Source organism: Penicillium verrucosum (genome assembly GCF_028828655.1).
Source record: "Penicillium verrucosum strain IBT 35672 chromosome Unknown utg000004l_segment0_segment0, whole genome shotgun sequence".
In the NCBI taxonomy this organism is placed as follows: Eukaryota; Fungi; Ascomycota; class Eurotiomycetes; order Eurotiales; family Aspergillaceae; genus Penicillium; species Penicillium verrucosum.
This window is the reverse complement of record NW_026643213.1, coordinates 1877597-1898463: the sequence shown is the minus strand read 5'-3', so window position 1 is coordinate 1898463 and position 20867 is coordinate 1877597. Positions and strand designations below refer to the sequence as shown.

Genomic DNA, 20867 nt, shown 5'->3' with positions numbered 1-20867 from the left:
ACACGATTGAATCGTGTAAGTTACGAAATAGTCAGTCACTCGCGCCCATGGCCGCTCAAGCCCTGCAAAGTGACCAATTCTGCAAGATCGGCACCAGAACTGGGCAAACTCGGGGGCTGAGCCTCACGTTCAAAATCCCCCGAGCTAATGTTCTTATTATAGCCAACTCTATCTTGACGGGATTAATACATAACCTAGCCAGTGATGCATCCCGACTGAAACTCCGTTCCCGTCATCGTACACTCCCTAGCCTTCTAAGCCCATCCTCGCATGACTGTCCACCATGTGGAATAGGGACTCACTCGACCGCGACACGGAATTAATGACGATTTCCGACCACCAAAGTGCAGATTTGCTGACCGAAAGGACATCAGAACGCGAGTCTGAAAGATACTCGGAAAGAGACACAGAAAGACTCTCCGTGTACAAAGATTCCAAGCCTAAACATGGTTGGCTCTTTCAAAGCGGAGACCGGTTCCAAGGCTGGAGGTTCACTATCTGTCTGGCTTTTATCGCCAGCTTGATCGTCTTCTTTTTCAACCTCGGTTTTATGCTCTATACTATCTCTCATCATCGACAGGATGATACGAAGGGGATCTTGTACCAGGGTGATTGCGATAAAGTGCGGCATTTGGACATTGGCTTCCATTTGCTGATCAACATCTTGAGCACGACTCTGTTGTCTGCTAGCAATTTTGGGATGGTACTTAATATGAACACCCCCAATTATGTCTTCTAATCAACTAATAGCGATACCAGCAATGCCTCGCTGCACCGACAAGACGAAACATCGACCGAGCTCACCAAAACGGGAAATGGCTCGATATTGGAGTGCCCAGTATCCGCAACCTTTTCCGCGTATCTAAAGGACGATCGCTATTATGGATATGCCTGGCATCCTCCTCTCTCCCTTTCCATCTCATGTAAGACATTCCCTCATCTAACTAAACATCAACAACGCCCCCGCTAAGCAAAATAGAAAGGTATAACTCGACAATCTTCTCAACAACCTCCGTCACAGCCTACAATATCTTCCTAGGACATGGAGATCTAGGCAAAATATCTTTGCCAGACCTTGGAGTACAAATCAAAGGCACGGACAAATGGTCCTCCTTCAACGAACTCTTGTCATCCGCCAAAAATGGATCTCTGCAGCATCTCGACCCAAAGGAATGCGTGGACAAATACGCCCAAACTTTCCAGACAACCTATGGCAATCTCCTTCTTGTCACCGAGCAATTGCCACCAAACACTTCGTATGTTCACCTTACAACGCAGCATGTAATAAATCCTCGGGTATACTCGACTTACCCGCCGCCGGCGGCAGATCCGTATGAGTGGCTTTGTCCAATTGATTGGGGCGATGACTGTGAAACGTATTTGCCGACTATTCATACTCAAATCAAGAAAGATAACTGGACGGTGGCAAGTAATAGACCGCCGGCTCGGGCTCGTGGGCGGAAGATTGATTACTGTCTTGCCAAAAAGGCGAGACAGATTTGCAAATTGCAGTACTCTTTGCCACTGACCATTGTCGCAATTACATTCAATCTGGTCAAGTCCGCCATACTGTGTTATATGTGGTTTCGTATGAAAGAAGCCCCCATCCTGACCATCGGTGATGCCATTACCTCCTTCCTACGTTGCCCCGATCCATATACGAAGGGTGGATGTCTCCTTCTCAACCGAGAAGCGGAATCCATGTTTCGGTCTTCATCGTCATCAATCAAGAAGTATCCACTACATGAACCGAGGAAGTATGTTAGGAAACGGAGACGTTGGGGTAGTGCCGCTTCCACCAAACGATGGGTATTCAGTATATCCTCGTAAGTTTTCCATCTACACCACCGTTCCCATAACGTCTGAGACTCTCAACTAATATCTCTTTAGAGGGGTCATAGCCATCCTTGTCTGTATCATCCTTCTCGTATACGGCATCTCCCAAACAAGATCCGGGTCAACCGTCTGGCAAGCAACCCTAGGCGAAGTAAATCCAAGCACCCTCATACTTAGCGACAACTGGCCCAGCACTCTAATACCAATCGTGATAATTGCTAACCTCCCCCAACTCCTCTTCTCCTTCCTCTACTTTGCCTTCAACAGCCTCCTAACCGCAATGAATATGGCCGCAGAATGGAGCGGTTACGCCGTCAACCGAAAAGGACTCCGAGTCTCAGGTAGTCCGTCCCTCTCGCAACGCAGTAACTATTTCCTCTCATTGCCATATCGCTACGCAATCCCACTCATGGCCGTCTCTGCTCTTCTGCACTGGCTTATCTCACGGAGTCTATTTATCGTGGGAATTGAAGCATACAGTCCAAATATGGAGAGAGAGCAGGGTGATGACATCCTCACATGTGGATACTCGCCTGTTGCGATTGTCAGCTCCATTGCGGTTGGGGGCTTTATGTTTTTCTGTGTCGTTGGACTAGGTTTCAGACTGTTTGAGTCGGGCATGCCCGTTGTGGGAAGTTGCAGTTTTACCATTTCTGCGGCGTGTCACCCTACTTTTGATCCCAACCGTAAAGGCAATGGGGAGGTCGACGAAGGGACGGAGTGGGAAAATGAAGACGAGGATATGGCTCTATTGCCCGTTCAATGGGGTTCAGTGCCGGTCGTGGGTTCGGTGGGACATTGCAGCTTCACGTCCGGGGATGTGGAAGAGCCCCACGGGGAGCAGACATATCTGTAGAAGGGTACATGTATAAGTACGTGTATTTCAGAAATAACGTGATTTCTGTGTCTAAAAATAGTGGCCTAACTGTGCCTAAACCACGGACAATTCCGCTCCGTTTCAGTGATACGAGGTTATAGGGTCAGTACAATACACTAGTATGGGTTTAGCTTAATTAGATACTTAAGTGTGGTTCATTGAATACTATATAGAACACAACATAAAGGGAATGTAACAAATCAGGCATTCGGGAATGTTGAAAATCCCTCGGATGCGTCACGTCAGTAAGATCCTGACCCTTTTTCGTCCGCAGTATTTTTTTCCAAACATGTTTACGGTCAATGTCGCAGGGCTGTGTGACTGCAGCCTTGTAAATCGCAATCTCCGGTGGCCAGATGGCGCTCAAGCTCCTTAGGAACGGTTGACGAAGTTGGTGAGGGCAGCGTGAGTGGCATAAAACTCACTCTTGGGCTTGTAGCACTGGTCGAACATCAACGGCTTTGCGCCCTTCGCCCAGGTGTAAGCGTGCTTATCTGTAAAGCCCCAGAAGCTAATGTCGGTGATTCCTGCGTCGAGAGCCTCGCCGATGACGGCGCCGTAAATATCAGTCTCGAGCGCGTTGTCGAGCGTGTGAACATCCATCTCGGCGATTGACACCTCCAATCCGAGCGCCTTGTAGGAGTTGACAATCTCCGTGATAACGCCCGGTTTCAGGGCTACTGCAGTGATGTGCATCTGGAGGGCGACTCCATCAATTGGGACGCCCTTTGCCACGAGTCCGGAGACCAGGTTGTATAGTTCCTGGCGTTTGCCAGGAAGTGACTCGACCATATTTTCGTTGAGAACTAGCTTGGCGCCTGGGGCTGCTGCTCGGGCGATGCGGAAGGCATCTTCAACGTAGTCGGATCCGAGAACTTGATAGAAGGTATTGTTGTTTAGGCCGCCTCCCTGATTTTTCAAGGCTTCGGCGACAACGTCCCACCGATCTATCTTGCCATCGTATCGATGCATGACCGCCTCAAAGTGAGTCTTCATCGCAGTACGAAAGGCCGCAGGGTGGGTGATGTTGAGGAGGAAGTCAGGGTTACAGCAGTTTGAGATAAGGCCGTGTCCCTTGACCACCATGTTGTTGTCTTCCGCGAAGTTAACGAGGCGGTCGATCGGATCCCAGTTGTAGTGCCCTTTGGTCGGGTTGATGAACGACCATTTCATTTCATTTTCGGGAGAGAGGCTGTTGAATTGATTGGCAAGGACAGCGGAGAACTCCGGATCATTGAGATACACCGGATTGATCGCTCCAGACCCAATAAGAATATCCTTCTTGCTTGACTCGTTCCTCAGCGATGTGGTACCAGTGCTCGGAAACGCGTAGACTCTTTCAGCAGCCACGATGAGTGCGGTGGCGATTGTTGACGCAAAGATCTTCATGATTTTGTCTGGCGATGTATTCTCTGTTTGTTTGGTACCTCAACTGTTTGTGATTGTCAAGACTGTCGAGGCAGATCCAACAGCTTTATAGCTGGGAAAATGTGGACCAGGCAATGACATATCGCCGGGACACATCGTGGGCTGGTGCCTACTGCGGTGTCATAGCAGGGTACGAACACGCTAGTTCTACACGTAAACGAGTTCATCCCTGGTTCAAGGAATTTATGGAACCACTGGACTCCAAATCCCAGTACATACAATAGTTGAAGAAGAGCTGCAGTGTGGGAGCCGCCTAAGCCGATGTCTAAAAACGTATACGAGCAGACCCACTCGCCATTGATATGAGGTGAACCCGACTAGGGATTGTTCTTATTCGTAAATTTTCTAGTTGTAGATCAAGTTATTATTGCTCCACTAACCACCTGTTTCCAAATTTAATGGTCGATAAAGCGTTAAACGTATACGAATACGCCCCACTTTTTAGGTTAAGCTTAAATTCCGGCTGAAATTCAACCAATGAAGAAGCCAGGCCGTATTCGTTTATTGGAAGTGGATCCAAGTCCAATGTTGTAATTCCATGGGCAAATCTCATTTCCAGATGCATCTAGTCTGCCTTTTTTTTTCCCACTCGGTCGTATTTGTTGGTTCTCAGGACTTCATCTTGTTCCCTTAATCCATCTACGACACACGACGCCTTAGCGAATATGGCTAGCAATGGCCGTTCGGGATGTGTCTACGAACTACCTGGTGATCCTATCATAGAGGCATCTACCACTGGTCCCTCGACTACTAGTGTGAGTGGTATCAATTTGAACGGTATGTTTACTTTTTTTGCAAAGCCTTTTTATTCGCCGTGACTCGTGAGGGTATCTTGATGCTGGACTTGACGTTCGATTTATTGATATATGACCTTCCGGAAATAGATGCAGGTCGCGTTGATATCGACTGGGAATCGAGGGTCGTACGAAGTCTTTCGAAGCTCTACACTGGCCCTTTATTGAGAGCTCCTACACCGCCGCCTGAATACTCTGAACTACCGACGCAAGATGCCGAGTCTACGACAGTTAGACCCGATCGCATGTCGGGACACTTCGAGCCAAGTCAGCAACTTACAAAAGGTTGGGTCGCCAAATTGAACATTGCGATCCAAGTAGTGGGAAGTCGGGGTGACGTTCAACCTTTCATTGCCCTTGGAAATGAACTTCAGCGATATGGTCATCGTGTGCGTCTAGCCACACATGATATGTTTGAAAGTTTCGTCAGGGAATCGGGGTTGGAGTTTTACCCGATTGGAGGCGATCCAAGAGAGCTGATGGCATACATGGTCAAGACCCCGGGACTTATCCCAAGCATGGAGAGTTTTCGAGCAGGCGAGATTCGTCGCAAGCGCATCATGATACGGGAAATGCTGGATGGGTGTTGGGAATCATGTATCAAGCCGGATTTGGTAACAGGCCACCCATTCGTGGCAGATGCTATCATTGCCAACCCACCGAGCTTTGCACATGTTCACTGTGCTCAAGCTCTCGGCGTCCCAGTACATCTGATGTTCACCATGCCTTGGAGCAGTACCAAGTCTTTTCCACATCCCCTGGCTAACTTCAAGGCCGATGGTCCAGACCAGGGGTTCAAAAATTATGCCTCGTACGATCTTGTCAACTGGCTTACATGGCAAGGGTATGGTTCTATTTGAAACGGAACACGTGTACACCGTACTAATCTATTCTATCAGGGTTGGGGATGTAGTCAATCAATGGCGGAAAGAGCTTGATCTAGACGAAGTGGCCATGTTTGAAGGTCCTCATCTTGCTAAAATACTGAAAGTCCCCTTCACATACTGTTGGTCTCCGGCTCTTGTACCCAAACCGTTGGATTGGCCGTCTTATATTGGTCAGTGCCCCACGAAGGAGTTTTCTATTTATCGATAGACGCGGCTGACATGAAATGTAGATGTCTGCGGCTTCTTCTTCCGTGACGTTCCCAAATATGACCCTCCAACAGATCTTCAGGTCTTCCTATCGTCTGGTCCACCACCGATATATATTGGCTTTGGGAGTATTGTGCTTGAGGATCCGATTAGGATCAATGCAATCATTCTTGATGCGGTCAATGCTGCTGGTGTGAGGGCTATCATTTCTAAGGGCTGGTCGAATTTGGGCGGAAACCAAAGCGAGAACGTATATTTTATCGGAGATTGCCCTCATGAATGGTTGTTCCAACACGTGGCAGCGGTGGTACATCATGGAGGCGCTGGCACAACGGCCTGCGGCTTGCGGAATGCAAAACCTACAGTTATTGTCCCGTTCTTCGGAGAGTGAGTGATTTCATTCCTAATGGTATCTCATATGACCTCGAGACTTACCTTTTTAGTCAACCGTTCTGGGGTGCTATGGTGGCTGCAGCGGGCGCTGGTCCTGTTCCCATCCCCCACCAAGAGCTAAATGCCGATATCTTAGCTGAAGGAATTCGATATTGCTTCACAGACCAAGCGATCACTGCAGCCTCTGCAATTGCGGTCAAAATGACTTCTGAAACAGGGGTCCAAGCAGCCGTCTCTTCCTTCCATTCACATCTTCCCTTGGAGCGCCTCTCCTGTGATATATGTCCAGGGGTACCAGCAGTATGGTCTTATTCCAAACGGGATATCGACGTAAAACTGTCAAAGGTCGCGGCAGCAACGCTAGTCGCACAAAATTTGATTAACCCCAAACGTCTAAAATTGTACGTGAAGCTTCTAGTCCCATGGAGGTACAAAACTAACCAATATTCAGACATGCAATCAAGCCCATTGTGATCGAGAATCGTCGGTGGGACCCTATCACAGGCGGAGCTTCTGCCGTGATGGGAACCACGACAGAACTCATGGATTCCGTCTTGGGGTTGTTCTACAAACCCTTTGAGGAATATAAAGACTTCCAAATAAGCCACAGGGATCGGCCCTTGACGAGTGCCTCGAGTCAAGCTGTACATCGGCCTACAAGCAGCTCTACCGGAAACTGCTCCCTACAGACACAAGAGGGAGCTGACGATACAAAAAGCATGAGTTTTATAGAAGATTCATCGTCGGCGTCTAAATATAATAGTGCTAGGCTTGCAGGGAGAATGGCCGGAGCTTCAGTGAAAAGTCTTGCCAATTTTGTGCCGACTGCGCTGAAAGGCATGACGGTCGACATTCCACTCGCCATGACGGAGGGAATGCGCAACGTCCCTCGATTATATGGCGAAAAGCCACAGCATGACGGTTCCGTTACTGGCATCAAAAGCGGGTTCGTCCTTGGCGGCAGGGGTTTCGCTCTGGGGATGGTGGAGGCAGTGGGCGATTTGGTCGTGAAGCCGTACGAAGGCATCCGAAAGGATGGTGCAAAGGGCGCTGTGACGGGCATTGGCAAGGGCGTGACAAATATGACGACTAAAGCGGGTTGCGCTATGTTCGGTGTTGTGGTATACCCTGGTGTTGGTATTGCGAAGAGCCTAAAATCGGCTGTCTATTTCAGGACAAAAACGAGCATAGTCAAGGCACGTCGTGCCGAGGGCGCATGGTTATTGGAGCATTGTACACATGCGGACGTTGATAGCTACGCTACCAGCTACCGAAGGATGCTAAAGGGCAAGAACAGCTGATTTATTACAAGACAGTTTGCAGGAACGGCAATATGATATAAATATGTATTAACTAAAGAACATGTTCGAGTAACACCAATATACGGAGTAGCCCTACACCACGAGAATAAACAGGTCTTCTGGAAAGAAATTCAATACTATAGAATACATTGCATACAGAGAACAGCCCAAATCGATCTATCTGTACAATATGCCGCAAAGATATCAATGCATCGCGGCAAGACCATTACCAACAGCCCAAAGATCAGACCATATCTCGAGTAATACGGTCAATGCGTCGAATCACTGTCGGATCATGGTCCGGCATCACATTTTCGCCTGAAAAAAAGCTTCTCCCAAACACCGAACCTCCCAATTATGACCGGGGTTCAATTACTGAGCTGTCCGCTGAGTCTTCCACGACCACCGCGCCTTCCGCCAACAACTCCTCCGGTGTCTTCACCCGCACATCCATGACACGCAGGAGCGTATAGCGGTGCTTGCTCTTAGCCTGCTTGACGTGCCTTTGTCTCCGCTTAGTCTTCTCCTTGATGCGCAGCGGCTCTGCATCCACACCCGTCACACGAACACGGCACTCGTAGATACGCTCGTCGATAGTCGGCGTACCCTTCATTGTGAAATCGCGGGATCCAAGTGCTGAAGCACGGTTGAAACGCAGAATATCGCCCGCCTTGACCTTGGGCATGAGGAAAGGCAACCGAATGTGATCACCTTCTGTCAAGAGGTATGGTCGTGCGTGCAATTGAGCGACGACGTAGTGCGGCTTCTGACCGGCAAGATGGGGGAGCTGGGACATGAGAGATTCTGTCACTTTGAGAGGGGAGGTGAAAGTTGGGGCAACGGGTTGTTTGGCAATGGGGACGTGTGCGCGTGTTTGGGGTGTCATATTGGTTTCGTCGAAAGTGGAGGCCTTGACACCCTGGTGAGACTTTGGTTGGGTATCTTGGGCTCGGGGAGTGGCGCTGAGAGGTGATTCAGGGTGACTAGATGCCGATTGGCTCTGAGGTTGTTCCGAATTCATCAAAGATGCAGTTTGGTGAAGGCATGCTCGTTGCTGCAGGGAAGCTGCGGATGAAATTGTAGACGGCGCAGTCCAGCGCAGTTCGGAGGCGAGGCTCCTTAGAGCAGAGCGTGAGAACATGTTGACTGACCGCTTGCCAATGCTCAATGATCGAGAGTGGAAGTGGTTCGCGGTGGTGATATCCGAGATAGAAGAGCGGCTTCCCCGTAACTAGAGAAATTCACTACTTGCGCAAAGGGCCGCTTTGTCACCCGTAGTATCACGTGATGTTAGTCTATCTGACTCGAGGGTGTAGATTTGCAGCGAGAAGAGACCAATATGGTGATAATGAGTTATATCTCCTAATGTGAAGGCAACTGTTTTTCTATCCCCGATTTTCTACCATTCATCTGGGGTTTTTTACTTGGAATATTAACAAGTTGAAGAAGTCGAGAAATGACCTTACGATAAGAAGCGTCACGTGCCTCACTATCTTTTCCCGCATCACAACTTTTTCGGTCTCGATTAGATCTTCAAGGCAAGAACTTTATCACCCATTCACCTCGTGTTGTTCATTCGTCGTTCATCATGGTAAGCTCCTAATGGTTTCTCAATGTCTCAATGTCCAATTCCATCAATTTACTAACTTTTTCCTACCTACAGCCTCAGAACGAGTTCGTCCCTCCCCGCCAGCCACCGCCCGGTCTCCAACTAACATTTTCCCACCAGGTATATCGAGCGCTGGCAGAAGCAGCACGGCAAGCGTCTCGATCACGATGAGCGCATGCGCAAGCGTCAGGCTCGTGAGGGACACAAGGCGTCCCACGATGCCCAGAACCTTCGTGGTCTGCGGGCCAAGCTGTACCAGCAGAACCGCCACAAGGAGAAGATTCAAATGAAGAAGCGCATCAAGGCCCAGGAAGAGAAGAACGTCAAGTCCGCTGCACCCGACGAGCCTTCCAAGACTCCTCTGCCCCAGTACCTGCTCGATCGTTCGCAGGAGACCAACGCCAAGGCCCTCTCCAGTGCTATCAAGAACAAGCGTAATGAGAAGGCTGCTAAGTTTGCTGTCCCCCTGCCTAAGGTTAAGGGTATTAGCGAGGAGGAGATGTTCAAGGTTATCAACACCGGAAAGAAGACCCACAAGAAGGCCTGGAAGCGTATGATCACCAAGCCTACTTTCGTTGGTAACGACTTCACCCGTCGTCCCGTCAAGTACGAGCGGTTCATTCGCCCCATGGGTCTGCGTTACAAGAAGTGCAACGTCACACAGTATGTTTTATCTTTGGGGAGGGAATGCCCACCCTCCGGTTTATTTCGGTTGGATATGGTATATTGACTTTTTTTCTTCTTTCACAGTCCCGAGCTGGCTGTCACCGTGCAGCTCCCCATCCTGTCCGTCAAGAAGAACCCCCAGAACCCTCTCTATACCCAGCTGGGTGTCTTGACCAAGGGAACAATCATTGAGGTCAACGTCTCCGAATTGGGTCTTGTTACCACTGCCGGTAAGGTTGTCTGGGGTAAATGGGCCCAGGTGACCAACACACCTGAGAACGACGGTTGTGTCAATGCGTGAGTTACTTCGATCATTCCTATTGTCTATGTTATATCTCAAACTAACCTGAAATAGGGTCCTCCTTGTCTAATTTTACCACAACCACTTCCTCTACATTCCCGGCAGGCACCCGCCTGTCTCCGATACCTCCATCTAAGACAGTTCTTTATTTCCCTTTCTTGATACATACGGTCTATCAAGACTGTTCTATTCTTGGGCGGTGTTAATGGCGCAGAGTCAAGTCCATTGATTTCAAACGAAAAGTATTCCGCATGTTTGGCTTTTGAATGGACATAGCTAGTTTTTAGATAGTCAGGCATTTATCAACTATGATTTTATGAAGACAAGCAGCATGTCCATTGTAAGAGATTATAAGGTCATAAACCAAAGACTTGATCGGATTTCCAGGTAGTCCATAGGATAAAAAAAACCCGTGGACGCAGTATAGTATCCAAGTAATGAAGATAGAGGTTGCCAATTGAACATCCTAACCAAATTGGGAGTTATTGTCACTCTAAGAACGCTTATATCCCACTCGGATGAAGGAGAAAAGATGAAAAAGGCCTATGAAATCATGTACGGGAATGAAAATGAACACGCTGCGCTGAACCGAGAGCCGTGAATGAATACCCAACCATAAGGCAACATGGTTGGGTCGAACACCCCGAAGGATGATGCGGAAAGAAAAGAAGAGACAATGCAAAGAAACACAGACAGCCATATATCCAGCAAATTAAACCAACCAAACCCAGACAGGAAAAAAAAAACATATCCAACACCAGTCATTAAGTCGTTCTAACCAAGAAGGGAACATGAGAAAAGGCCGATAGGGCAGTCAAGACAAAGGAAATAATGCGAAACGAGTGGTCGGGTGTTGTCATGGATTTTCTTCTTCAAGGGCCGCTTTTATCTTTGCAAAGAAGCCTGCGGGCCATGCAGCCAGTTCTTCCTCTCTGGGTACACCGCGTGCCTTGCAGTGGTTGACGACATTGGCTAAAATACGGCCAAGCATATCCTGGGTGACTGGAACAGCACCCTCAAGCTGAGCATCTGGGTGCAAGAAAGGGTCGCGCGGGCCAAGCATCTCCTCAATGGTTGGTCGGAGGGTCTGGTCACGCTGCAGACAGCGCTTGAGAGTCCGAACAAGGCCAGGAGGCACAGGGACGCCACCGACACCGAATGCCGGGAAATCGATTTGTACACGGGGGTTGGGGATAGCCATGATGCGTTCATAATATTTGGCGATCTTGGCGAATGGTGGTTGTCCGTAAACCATCTTGTACAGAATACAACCCAAACTCCAGACATCACTGGGTTTTCCTAATTTCATAACTTTTCCAACACTTGAAGACAGACCAAGCGACACGTTAGAATCAACCAATGCCTCGGGGGACATATAATTGGGTGTGCCGACTTGCTGTTCGCGATGAACGTTGACCGTGTTATCTTGAATTGCATTGGCAATTCCAAAGTCGATGAGCTTCAACCGGCCTTGTACCATGAGGAAGTTGGCCGGTTTCAGATCTGAGTGAACGATATTGTACTCGTGGACAGCTTGGACACACTCGAGCATCTCCTTCCAATAAAATCGAGTAAAGTTGATATCAAACACAGCATCTTCAGCATTTAGACGGAATGTAAGGATCTTTTCAAGATCAGACTCTCCAATTTCCATGAGCACACTAAGGGCATGTTTGTCATTGTTCAGCTCCCAGTCAAACAAGCGCACCACACGGTCCACATTGTCTAACTTCTTCAACAAGTCAATTTCACCCTTGTATCCAGTCAAAGTCACAGGATCGACGTCTTCAAGATTGACACGCTTGAGAGCGAAAATCTTGTAATTCTCTGCCATCACTCGGTAGACACGCGAACTGCCGCCGCGGCCAATGCAATCGAGCCGAGTGAAATGCTTGCCATTAATCGCGACTTGACTCTTCTTTTTTCGAGATGTCGATGCGCCTCCTGTGGAAGTAGCAGTCTCAAGAACTGACATTTTCGGGGGAGGAGGGGCGGCCCTATGAGGGGTATTGCTGCTCCGTGTGGCCAGTACCTTTCGCGCAGAGTTGGTTGCTGGAGTCTCTGCTACATCTTTCTTCTCGGTATCGTAGACAACATTATACTTTTCAGGTCTATCCAACACATTCAACCCTTGGGGCTTTGTACGCCGGAAAGTTGGCGGTGGTTCATTCTCCTGGTCACGGACCGATGGCAAAGCCGGTATTGAAGGAACCTTGAATACAGGTTGTTCCTTCGCAATCGATGATTTGGAAGACATTTCTGATGAAGCAGGTGTAGACTTTGAGCCATATGATTTTGGCGAGGACGACCTCGAAAACGGCCCTTCAACCTCAGCAGGGCGAAGAGGGTACTCTCGTCGATTGGATTCACGCATAAGAGGCGGGCTTGGGTCGGCCCATGACACCTTGGGGGATGAGGGTTTTGCTGGGTTGTGAGGTCGGTAGTCGGCATTCTCCTCCTCTCCTTCGACATCCTCCCGGACGCCGTCAGCCGAGAGATATTGGTGGTTTTCCTCGTTGCTTTCTTCGCTCTGACGACGTAGCACACCCCTCCGGGCAGGGCCGTTCAAGAAAGTGCCGGCAAGTCGACCAACCCGCTTGACACGCAGTGAGCTATGCGGAGCGATTTCTTCACCGCCGCGGCCTCGTAATGCGGAAGAAAGGCCATATCGCAACGCTGGATCATCATCATATTGCGATTTCCGATCACTATCCGAGCGCTCTGCACTACCATACTCGTCACCCGAATTGCGTTCCGACGAGCGCTTTCCTGAAGGTGAGACAGAGGCAGGGGATCGTGTATTGCTGCGTGAAGCATTGATACGAACACTGCGCTGGCGTGGGGCGGGAGTAATAAAATCATTGGGGCGGCTATGGTGCTCTTGTTCAGCGCTCTGGCTATTTGATAGTGGGGAGCTTTCGCGTGAGAATCGAGAGGCGGAAGAGATAGCGCCTACACGAACAACTCTTGGAGCCGGGCTACCATTAGATGAGTCGTGCGGGGACGAATTCCGGGGTGAGCGGCTTTGCTGTCTTGATGTTTCAATTCGAGGTTCGTGCGAGATGTGTGCCTTTTGCAAATGAGGCGAAGAACCTAGTCCATCCCCATGCAGCAATGCCTTTACAGAAGCGCTAAATTTAGGTTCCGGGACCTCTTCGTCGGAGCTGTCCCCAGAGTAGTGTTTGGGCATAGTTTGTGTTGATGGAGATACCCGTCTGGAACCCGAGCGTGAAACCGCGGATCGGGACATCGGCCGGGGTGGCTGTCGGTACAGTTCGTTGTATGCTGGGAGAGAATTCGGGGACGCCATGGCGATAATACCTACATTGAAGTCGTGGATCAATGTGGCCCCTCCAAAGTTGTCGATTGTTTTGTTGACCCTGGAGAAAGCCCAGTCTCGAGGTTTCGTCGCGGGCGCGCTATATAGTCACGTGTATGTTGTTGCTATGGCGACGTCTACACCATAACATACCAGAGAACACTTGAAAGACTGGATTCTGCGCTTAGCTTGAGTGGAAAAGATTGCATAAAAAGGGGGCCGCAGCTTTAAGCTAATAATCTCCCAGTTTCTCCTAGCAAGAGTATCCCAGTACATTAAGTAAATCGCAAGACCGCAATCGATCCCTTAATACCCGATTTAGGATCGGCCGGATAACCTCCACTTACTAGTTAGTTAGTATTCCTCTTAACTATAAACTACAACATTGTACTAGTCTAAATTATACTCCTCAATCAGGGGATTTTATCGGTTTGATCAAGAGTCAAGTGATATATATAAGGCATCGTCAATATCAATGGCCACCACTGCCTTCCAATATTCGGTATGATTGATATATTCATAGGAAAACCCGAAGCTGAAACGAAACCCGATAACTCAGAACGTAGTCAACATCAACAAGACTTAGATCATCTGGCCTCTATAGATACTAGGCTATCAGAGTAGCCCTGGAAGAATATCGTACAAGAAGTATAGCTTTGAGGTGTTTTACCACTATGAATCAATCTAGTCACTTTAAAAGGAATGCGGAATTGTTATATATTTTAGATTACATAGCTTTCGTAATGCAGCAGGAATATATGAAATTAATTTTATCACTTTATGGCTATCTATAGAAGTGCTAAAGAACGATGAGACTTACGTATATGGTAGTCGGGCACAGACATATATTCTTCAAGAGGGGGAAGTAAAAAACCACCCTGGAATATCACTTTATTTTTGTTTATTTAATAGGATATAAGAATAAGAAAGGGGAAAAAAGATCATATACAAGGATAAAACCCACAGATATCTAGATCTGTCTAGCTAGTATGGTAGTATGGATGGATGGAGGTTGTCGAACTGGATATTGGTGACTTGACCGCCTTAGAAATCGGGCGAACATTCTAGCTACGGCAGCCTAGAGCGACCACACGCGCAATGAGAACACCGCGGACATCTATCTCGCGTTTGCTCGTTATGGACTTTCCTTCCTTCATCTCAGACTCTAGCAAAAATGGCGTCCAGCGTGGATGCGAAGCTAATTAGGCGGACCAAGTTCCCCCCTGAGTTCAATAAGAAGGTGGATATGACCAAGGTCAATATCGAGGTTATGAAGAAGTAAGTGGCTTTCCCCGGCGTTTTTCGGATCCCCGGTTTACTGACATTGCTTTTTTCCCCACCTACGTAGATGGATCGCAAGCCAAATCTCTAAAATATTGGGAAACGAGGATGACGTTGTTATCGAGCTCTGTTTCGCACATCTGGAGGGACCACGTTATGTATGTTGGGCTGTCGGATATCTATTGTCTCGACCCTAGTTTGCTGACACCTGTTTCTGGTTCTAGCCCGATATCAAATCTCTCCAGATCCAACTTACCGGATTCCTCGACAAAGATACTCCCAAGTTCTGCCAAGAGCTATGGTCGCTGTGTCTGAGCGGTCAGGCCAATCCACAGGGCGTTCCGAAGGAGCTCCTGGAGGCTAAGAAGCTTGAGCTCATACAAGAGAAGGTGATTGTAAGCGTGCCCTCGACCTTGGATATTTTCTAACCATACTACAATATAGCTGGAAGCCGAGAAAGCTAGTGAAGCACTTCGACGCCAAAGGGAACAAGGCCAAAACCGCGAACGAGAGCTGGACGATGTGAGACGCCGCGAGCGAACAGACCGTGGGTCAGACCGCGGACGTGGAGGAAGAGGTGGTGATCGCGGTGATCGCGGTGGCCGTGGAGGTCGAGGACGAGACTTAAACAACAGACGATACTCGCCTCCCAGAGACCAAGACCGTACCCGAGACCGATTCCGTGAGCCTCTTCCGCGACGTGACTTTGACTCCTACGTGCCGCCTGGTAATCGTCGTGGCCGCCGACCATCTAAGTCTCCACATGGCACTCGTTCTCCATCTCGATCCCCAAAGCCATCATCACCATCTCGTCGAAACCGCGATGAGACACGCCACGGACGACGCGAACGCCGCCGTCGTTCCCCAAGCAACTCAGTATCTCCCGAGCGACGCAACCGCGGAGGAGCGAGAAGACGCAGCAGTCCGGATTACGGTGACCGTGTTAAAGCAAGACCCATTTCCCGCAGCCGTTCCCCGCGCTCACGTTCCCCCAGAGGAGACCGCCGCCGAAGCTCCGTCTCTCGTAGCCGCAGTGTATCATCCCCGCCCCGCAGCACCCGGCGCCAGACAGACTCTGCCAAGCCCGTATCTCCCTCGAGATCCCGTCGCTCATCTGGACGCTATGCCCGCCGCAATTCTGGTCGCTTGAGTCGCAGTCGCAGCCGCAGTCGCAGTCGCAGCCTTGACCGTACTGGTACACGTGATCGTGGTGAGAACCGTCGACGCCGCAGCCCCAGCGGTGGTCGGAGCCGTAGCCGCAGCCCCAAGAAGGACACCGACGGCAAGCGGCGCCGCTCTTTGGAAAGATACAAACCTGATGAGAAACGACGCAAGATGGCTGATGAGAACGATGATTCCACCCGACCCCCTTTGAAAGCTGATGACCCGTCTAAGGCTGATGACACCAAAGCTGATGACATTAAAGCTGATGACAGTGAGACAAAAGTTGCCGAGCAGGTTGGTTATTGAGAATAGAGATTCCTGGCTCGACCTCCACCTTGTATCCTTTACCGCCCATATTCAATTCCTACTTAATGTTCGTCTAAAATTTCACATGTCATGTTGTTTCTGAAGTTGCTATCTTGAACCGGATACTAACAAACTCGCAACACTTAGACCAAGAAACCACTTTCTGCTTGGTTAAATTCAACTGAGTTTCGTGAGAAATTACTCCGCGAGAGATGTATTGCTCTGCGTCGCCGGTCTAGCGAGCAGCCGAGCAGTGCTTCACAGCCAAAGCAGGACTAAACGAGAGCAGCAAGAACCAGTGGAACGGATTAACACTGGCCATTTGTGACTTGAACTTTGAGATTTACCTCAACGAAATGTGTGCATTTTAGCGCTGTACATGTACTTTGTAACAATTCCAATTATTATTATTATTATTTTTTAAATCAGATAGGTTTACGTGCTCTGTTGTATATGCTGTAAGCCCTGGAGGAAAAGATGATGCTATCCTTACATACTATGTAGTCGAGAAAAACACATCACTAACACAATAACACAAAGGAATGTACTCCATTAAAGGGAAAGATATATATACACACAAGTCATCAATAGACAAGGGATCTCCAGCATGCCGATATCCAAAACCATACATAAACACACCAGAACATGAGATATGCGATACACATGATGAACAGGATATTTCAATCTCCACACAAGCAGATTAGAATTAGAATTATATATCTACAGAGACACCAGAGGCTCAGAGACGGCAGATCAACAAGAGGTGTGCATGGGAAAGGGGTATCTGAAGCATGGGGGCGCAGCGACATTGACACACACCGCACGAGTATCGAAAATCATCTTGTCGTGGATAGGGCTCAAAAAGCAAAAAAATAAAATAAAATAACAATTGGCGAAGGAAATTCTATCACAGACCATCATCTAAGGCCTTGGCCTCGGAATATGTCCACGGACAGTGTCTGCTAGTATAGTGTCTGCTTTTACTCGCAGCCGCAGACGGTGGCGGTCACAGTCTCAGTGACGGTGACAACCTCGCTACCACCGGAGGGCACGCTGGGGGCGCTGGTAGGAGCAGGGCCGGAGGGAGCAGGGCCACCGGGGATGACAGTCGAGGTGACGATGGCGGAGGTCTCGGTGTCGCAGGGAGTGGTGCTGGCACCGGGAACACCAGCGACAGGAGTACCGGTGGGAGCAACGCCGGAGGGGGTCTCGGCGGGGGCGGTGCCGGTAGGCACGGCAGGAACGTTAACGGTCTGGGAGCCGGACTCGTTAGGGCCACCGGGGATCACAGTTGAGCTGACGATCGCGGAGGTCTCGGTGTCGCAAGGGGTGGTGCTGGCACCGGGAACACCAGCGACAGTAGTACCGGTGGGAGCAACGCCGGAGGGAGTCTCGGCGGGGGCGGTGCCAGTGGGCACGGCAGGGACGTTAACGGTCTGGGAGGAGCCAGACTCGTTGGGGCCACCGGGGATCACAGTAGAGCTAACGATCTCCGAGGTCTCGGTGTCACAGGGGGTAGTGCTAGCACCGGGAACGCTGGCGACAGGAGTACCGGTGGGAGCGACGCCGGAGGGAGTCTCGGCGGGGGCGGTGCCAGTGGGCACGGCAGGGACGTCAACGGTCTGGGAGCCAGACTCATTGGGGCCACCGGGGATCACAGTAGAGCTGACAATCTCCGAGGTCTCGGTGTCACAGGGGGTAGTGCTAGCACCGGGAACGCTGGCGACAGGAGTACCGGTGGGAGCGACGCCGGAGGGGGTCTCGGCGGGGGCGGTGCCAGTGGGCACGGCAGGGACGTCAACGGTCTGGGAGCCAGACTCATTGGGGCCACCGGGGATCACAGTAGAGCTGACAACCTCCGAGGTCTCGGTGTCACAAGGGGTGGTGCTGGCACCGGGAACACCAGAGACAGGAGTACCGGTGGGAGCAACGCCGGAGGGAGTCTCGGCAGGGGCGGTGCCGGTGGGCACGGCAGGCACAGCGACAGTGACGGAGCCGGAGCCGTTGGGGCCGGGGATGACGGTAGAGCTGACAATCTGCGAGGTCTCGGTATCACAGGGGGTGGTGCTGGCACCGGGAACGCTGGGAACCGGGGTGCCGGCGGGAGTAGAGGCGGAGACGGAGACGGAGGCACCGGGACCGGAAGGCACAGCGGAGGTGCCGGGCAGGTGGGGGGTGCTGGAGGGCAGGCTGGGAACGGAAGACGAAGCGGGGACGGAGGGAGCACCGGGGATGCTGCAGCCGGTGAACCACTGGATGATGATGATCTCGATGGAGACATCGATGTCAATGGAAGTGCAGCCACTGAGGAAGGCAGCGAGCTCAGCACGGGCAGCGAGGCTCAGGTCAAGCAAGCTACCGCCGGCAGCGCAGAGGGAAAGGGCACCACGGAGGTCAACGCTGAGACCGGAGAGGGTGTCGGTCAGGAGACCGGTGACATCGCCGACGAGGCCACCGACCAGGTCGAGGGAAGCGGAGACATCAGTCTCGACAGCGAAGGACAGCCAAAGAAGGACGACAGCCTTCAGCTCAACGCCCAGAGAGCAGTCGGAGCTGTGGAGCCAGATGGCGAGCTTGGTGCGGATGTCGAGTTCGACGGCGGTGGCGAGTTCACCCTTGGCGCATGCCTCGAGAGCGAGCTTGACATCAGTAGAGAGACCAGCAGCGAGATCAACGCCCAGGAAGGCGGCGAGAGTGGCCTGGCCGCCAACGGACAGAAGGCCGGACTCCAGAACGTGTACACCGACGGAAGCACCAACGGAGATGGTGGAGAGAGCAGTGTCAGCAAGAGCACCAATCTCAACAAGGTCACCACCGGCGTGACCATTGATCCAGGCAAGAACCGAGACCTTGAGGTGAGCGCTGAGGTCACACTCCTTGCTGTTGATCCAGGCGAGGAGGGAAGCCTTGATATCAGCTGCCAGACTGCCGACAACACCGCCAGCGGCGCAGACATTCAGACCAACCTTGACACCGAGATCAAGATCCAGTCTAGCCTCAATCCAAGCGGAAAGGGAAGACTGAGCACTAGCACTCAGGACGAGAGCGGACTCGAGGTTGGCAGCCTCAAAGATACCGTCAACGGTCACGTAAAGCTGGCCCTGGGCAGCGATATCGGCACATCCGGGGATGTAGACGGACAGAGCAGCCAGGATGTCTTCGGAGAGGACGAGCTCGTCGTTACCCTCACACCAGGAGATCAGGGACTTCTTGAGAGAGACATCCAGGTGGGCGTGGAAGAGCAACCAAAGTTTGAGGGCGGCCTTAGCCTTGTGGTGGATGACGCCGGACTTGCAGCCAAGAGCACCACCGGAGAGAGCGGCAGCACCTTCAGCGCTCAGACCAGCAAGAAGTTCAACCGAGGAGTGGGAGGAGTGGCCACCGAGGACGGCACCGAGGATCGAAGTCACGTCGACAGTGATGTCACCGAGGATCTCACCGAGGAGACCCAAGGTACGGGGCTCCACGACCTTGTCGGTAGGGTAGGCGAGAGCCGCGCCCGCCAGACCGGCGAGCATAACGAGAGAAGAACGCATGATGCGTTGTTTTTGTGTTGTATTAACGAGTGTAATAGACCCAAAACTAGTTGGATGTATATAAAGTCTTCTGAACAAGGGTATACAGAAGCGAAAGACTGGACAGGCAGGCAGAAAGCCGCCAAAGGAATTAACGATAGACTGGAAAGAGGAAAAAGAGAAGAAAGACAGTTGAACAATTGAAGATTCGAAGAGGTGATCGCCATGGTTATATATAAAACCCCTGATTAACTTATGAGCCGGGAGGGATCCGGGCATCAATTCCAGGTACTGAACTGTATTGGAATCGGAACACACTCAGACTGGTTCTACCCCGGTCTCCAATTCCACATTTGGAGCTATCGACCCCTTGGGGCCTCAGGGATGAGAAAGATGGAGACTTGGGATCTTTCAAGTGGATCATGACTCCTGAGGGGCTAACAGGTTAGTACTCCGTGCTTGTGGGCCATGCTCTGAACTATTTTTGGTAGAGTTGGGAAAATTGTATCATATTTATGGAATTTAGGATATTTAGATATTTAGATATTTATGATATTCATCATATTCATTATATTATACTCCGTCCATTTGGGTAGAGAGAAACTCATTTGGAAGTGGAAGATATATGCCCCCCTCAGAGACAGACAGACCCTAAATGAGAAATAAACATCCCAAAAAAAGAAACCATAAAAAAAAGAAAAGAAACCTGCCAAGTCATAAGGGGAAAAAGATCAACAAGATCAACCTTGGGACGGTTGAAACGGTCTAATATCACCATTTTGTGTCCTCCCCCTTTTCTATCTCCACAGTTGGAACTATATTCTACTCTACACATCTATGGAGTAACAACATACGCCTTATAGTCCAAGTCCAAGTATCTGATTCTCATGAACCCTGTACTCCGTACTCCGTACTAAGAAGTATATGCGACATTCCGAGTGGGCTGTCAAATGCATGTTCCACTGCTTCCGGGGAATTAGCGC

General features: G+C 50.4%; 8 protein-coding genes across 8 annotated transcripts; 4 read left to right on the top strand and 4 right to left on the bottom strand.

The window, feature by feature from the left end:
- Window positions 1-283: 283 nt before the first annotated feature.
- N7516_010132 (uncharacterized protein) lies at window positions 284-2692 on the top strand (the record flags this gene model as incomplete). Its single annotated transcript, XM_057222851.1, has 4 exons — window positions 284-703; window positions 751-923; window positions 984-1826; window positions 1891-2692. The coding sequence occupies 4 exons, from the start codon at window positions 284-286 to the stop codon at window positions 2690-2692; spliced, it is 2238 nt and encodes a 745-aa protein (XP_057070072.1).
- Window positions 2693-3085: 393 nt separating this feature from the next.
- On the bottom strand, window positions 3086-4102 carry N7516_010131 (endo-1,4-beta-xylanase; the record flags this gene model as incomplete). The annotated part of the gene is made up of 1 exon (XM_057222850.1): window positions 3086-4102. The coding sequence occupies one exon, from the start codon at window positions 4100-4102 to the stop codon at window positions 3086-3088; it is 1017 nt and encodes a 338-aa protein (XP_057070071.1).
- A 704-nt stretch (window positions 4103-4806) lies between these two features.
- N7516_010130 (glycosyltransferase) lies at window positions 4807-7723 on the top strand (the record flags this gene model as incomplete). The annotated part of the gene is made up of 6 exons (XM_057222849.1): window positions 4807-4918; window positions 5026-5779; window positions 5835-5992; window positions 6053-6416; window positions 6473-6823; window positions 6874-7723. 6 exons carry the CDS (start codon window positions 4807-4809, stop codon window positions 7721-7723), a joined length of 2589 nt encoding a protein of 862 aa, XP_057070070.1.
- Window positions 7724-8078: 355 nt separating this feature from the next.
- N7516_010129 (mitochondrial 54S ribosomal protein bL21m) lies at window positions 8079-8864 on the bottom strand (the record flags this gene model as incomplete). Its single annotated transcript, XM_057222848.1, has 1 exon — window positions 8079-8864. One exon carries the CDS (start codon window positions 8862-8864, stop codon window positions 8079-8081), a length of 786 nt encoding a protein of 261 aa, XP_057070069.1.
- Window positions 8865-9311: 447 nt separating this feature from the next.
- On the top strand, window positions 9312-10369 carry N7516_010128 (rRNA-processing protein NSA2; the record flags this gene model as incomplete). The annotated part of the gene is made up of 5 exons (XM_057222847.1): window positions 9312-9314; window positions 9387-9397; window positions 9453-9995; window positions 10083-10295; window positions 10354-10369. 5 exons carry the CDS (start codon window positions 9312-9314, stop codon window positions 10367-10369), a joined length of 786 nt encoding a protein of 261 aa, XP_057070068.1.
- A 786-nt stretch (window positions 10370-11155) lies between these two features.
- N7516_010127 (serine/threonine/tyrosine protein kinase MPS1) lies at window positions 11156-13609 on the bottom strand (the record flags this gene model as incomplete). Its single annotated transcript, XM_057222846.1, has 1 exon — window positions 11156-13609. The coding sequence occupies one exon, from the start codon at window positions 13607-13609 to the stop codon at window positions 11156-11158; it is 2454 nt and encodes an 817-aa protein (XP_057070067.1).
- Window positions 13610-14792: 1183 nt separating this feature from the next.
- N7516_010126 (PWI domain-containing protein) lies at window positions 14793-16049 on the top strand (the record flags this gene model as incomplete). Its single annotated transcript, XM_057222845.1, has 5 exons — window positions 14793-14896; window positions 14967-15057; window positions 15124-15294; window positions 15344-15446; window positions 15535-16049. The coding sequence occupies 5 exons, from the start codon at window positions 14793-14795 to the stop codon at window positions 16047-16049; spliced, it is 984 nt and encodes a 327-aa protein (XP_057070066.1).
- A 1300-nt stretch (window positions 16050-17349) lies between these two features.
- N7516_010125 (putative cell wall protein) lies at window positions 17350-19905 on the bottom strand (the record flags this gene model as incomplete). The annotated part of the gene is made up of 1 exon (XM_057222844.1): window positions 17350-19905. One exon carries the CDS (start codon window positions 19903-19905, stop codon window positions 17350-17352), a length of 2556 nt encoding a protein of 851 aa, XP_057070065.1.
- Window positions 19906-20867: the final 962 nt, after the last annotated feature.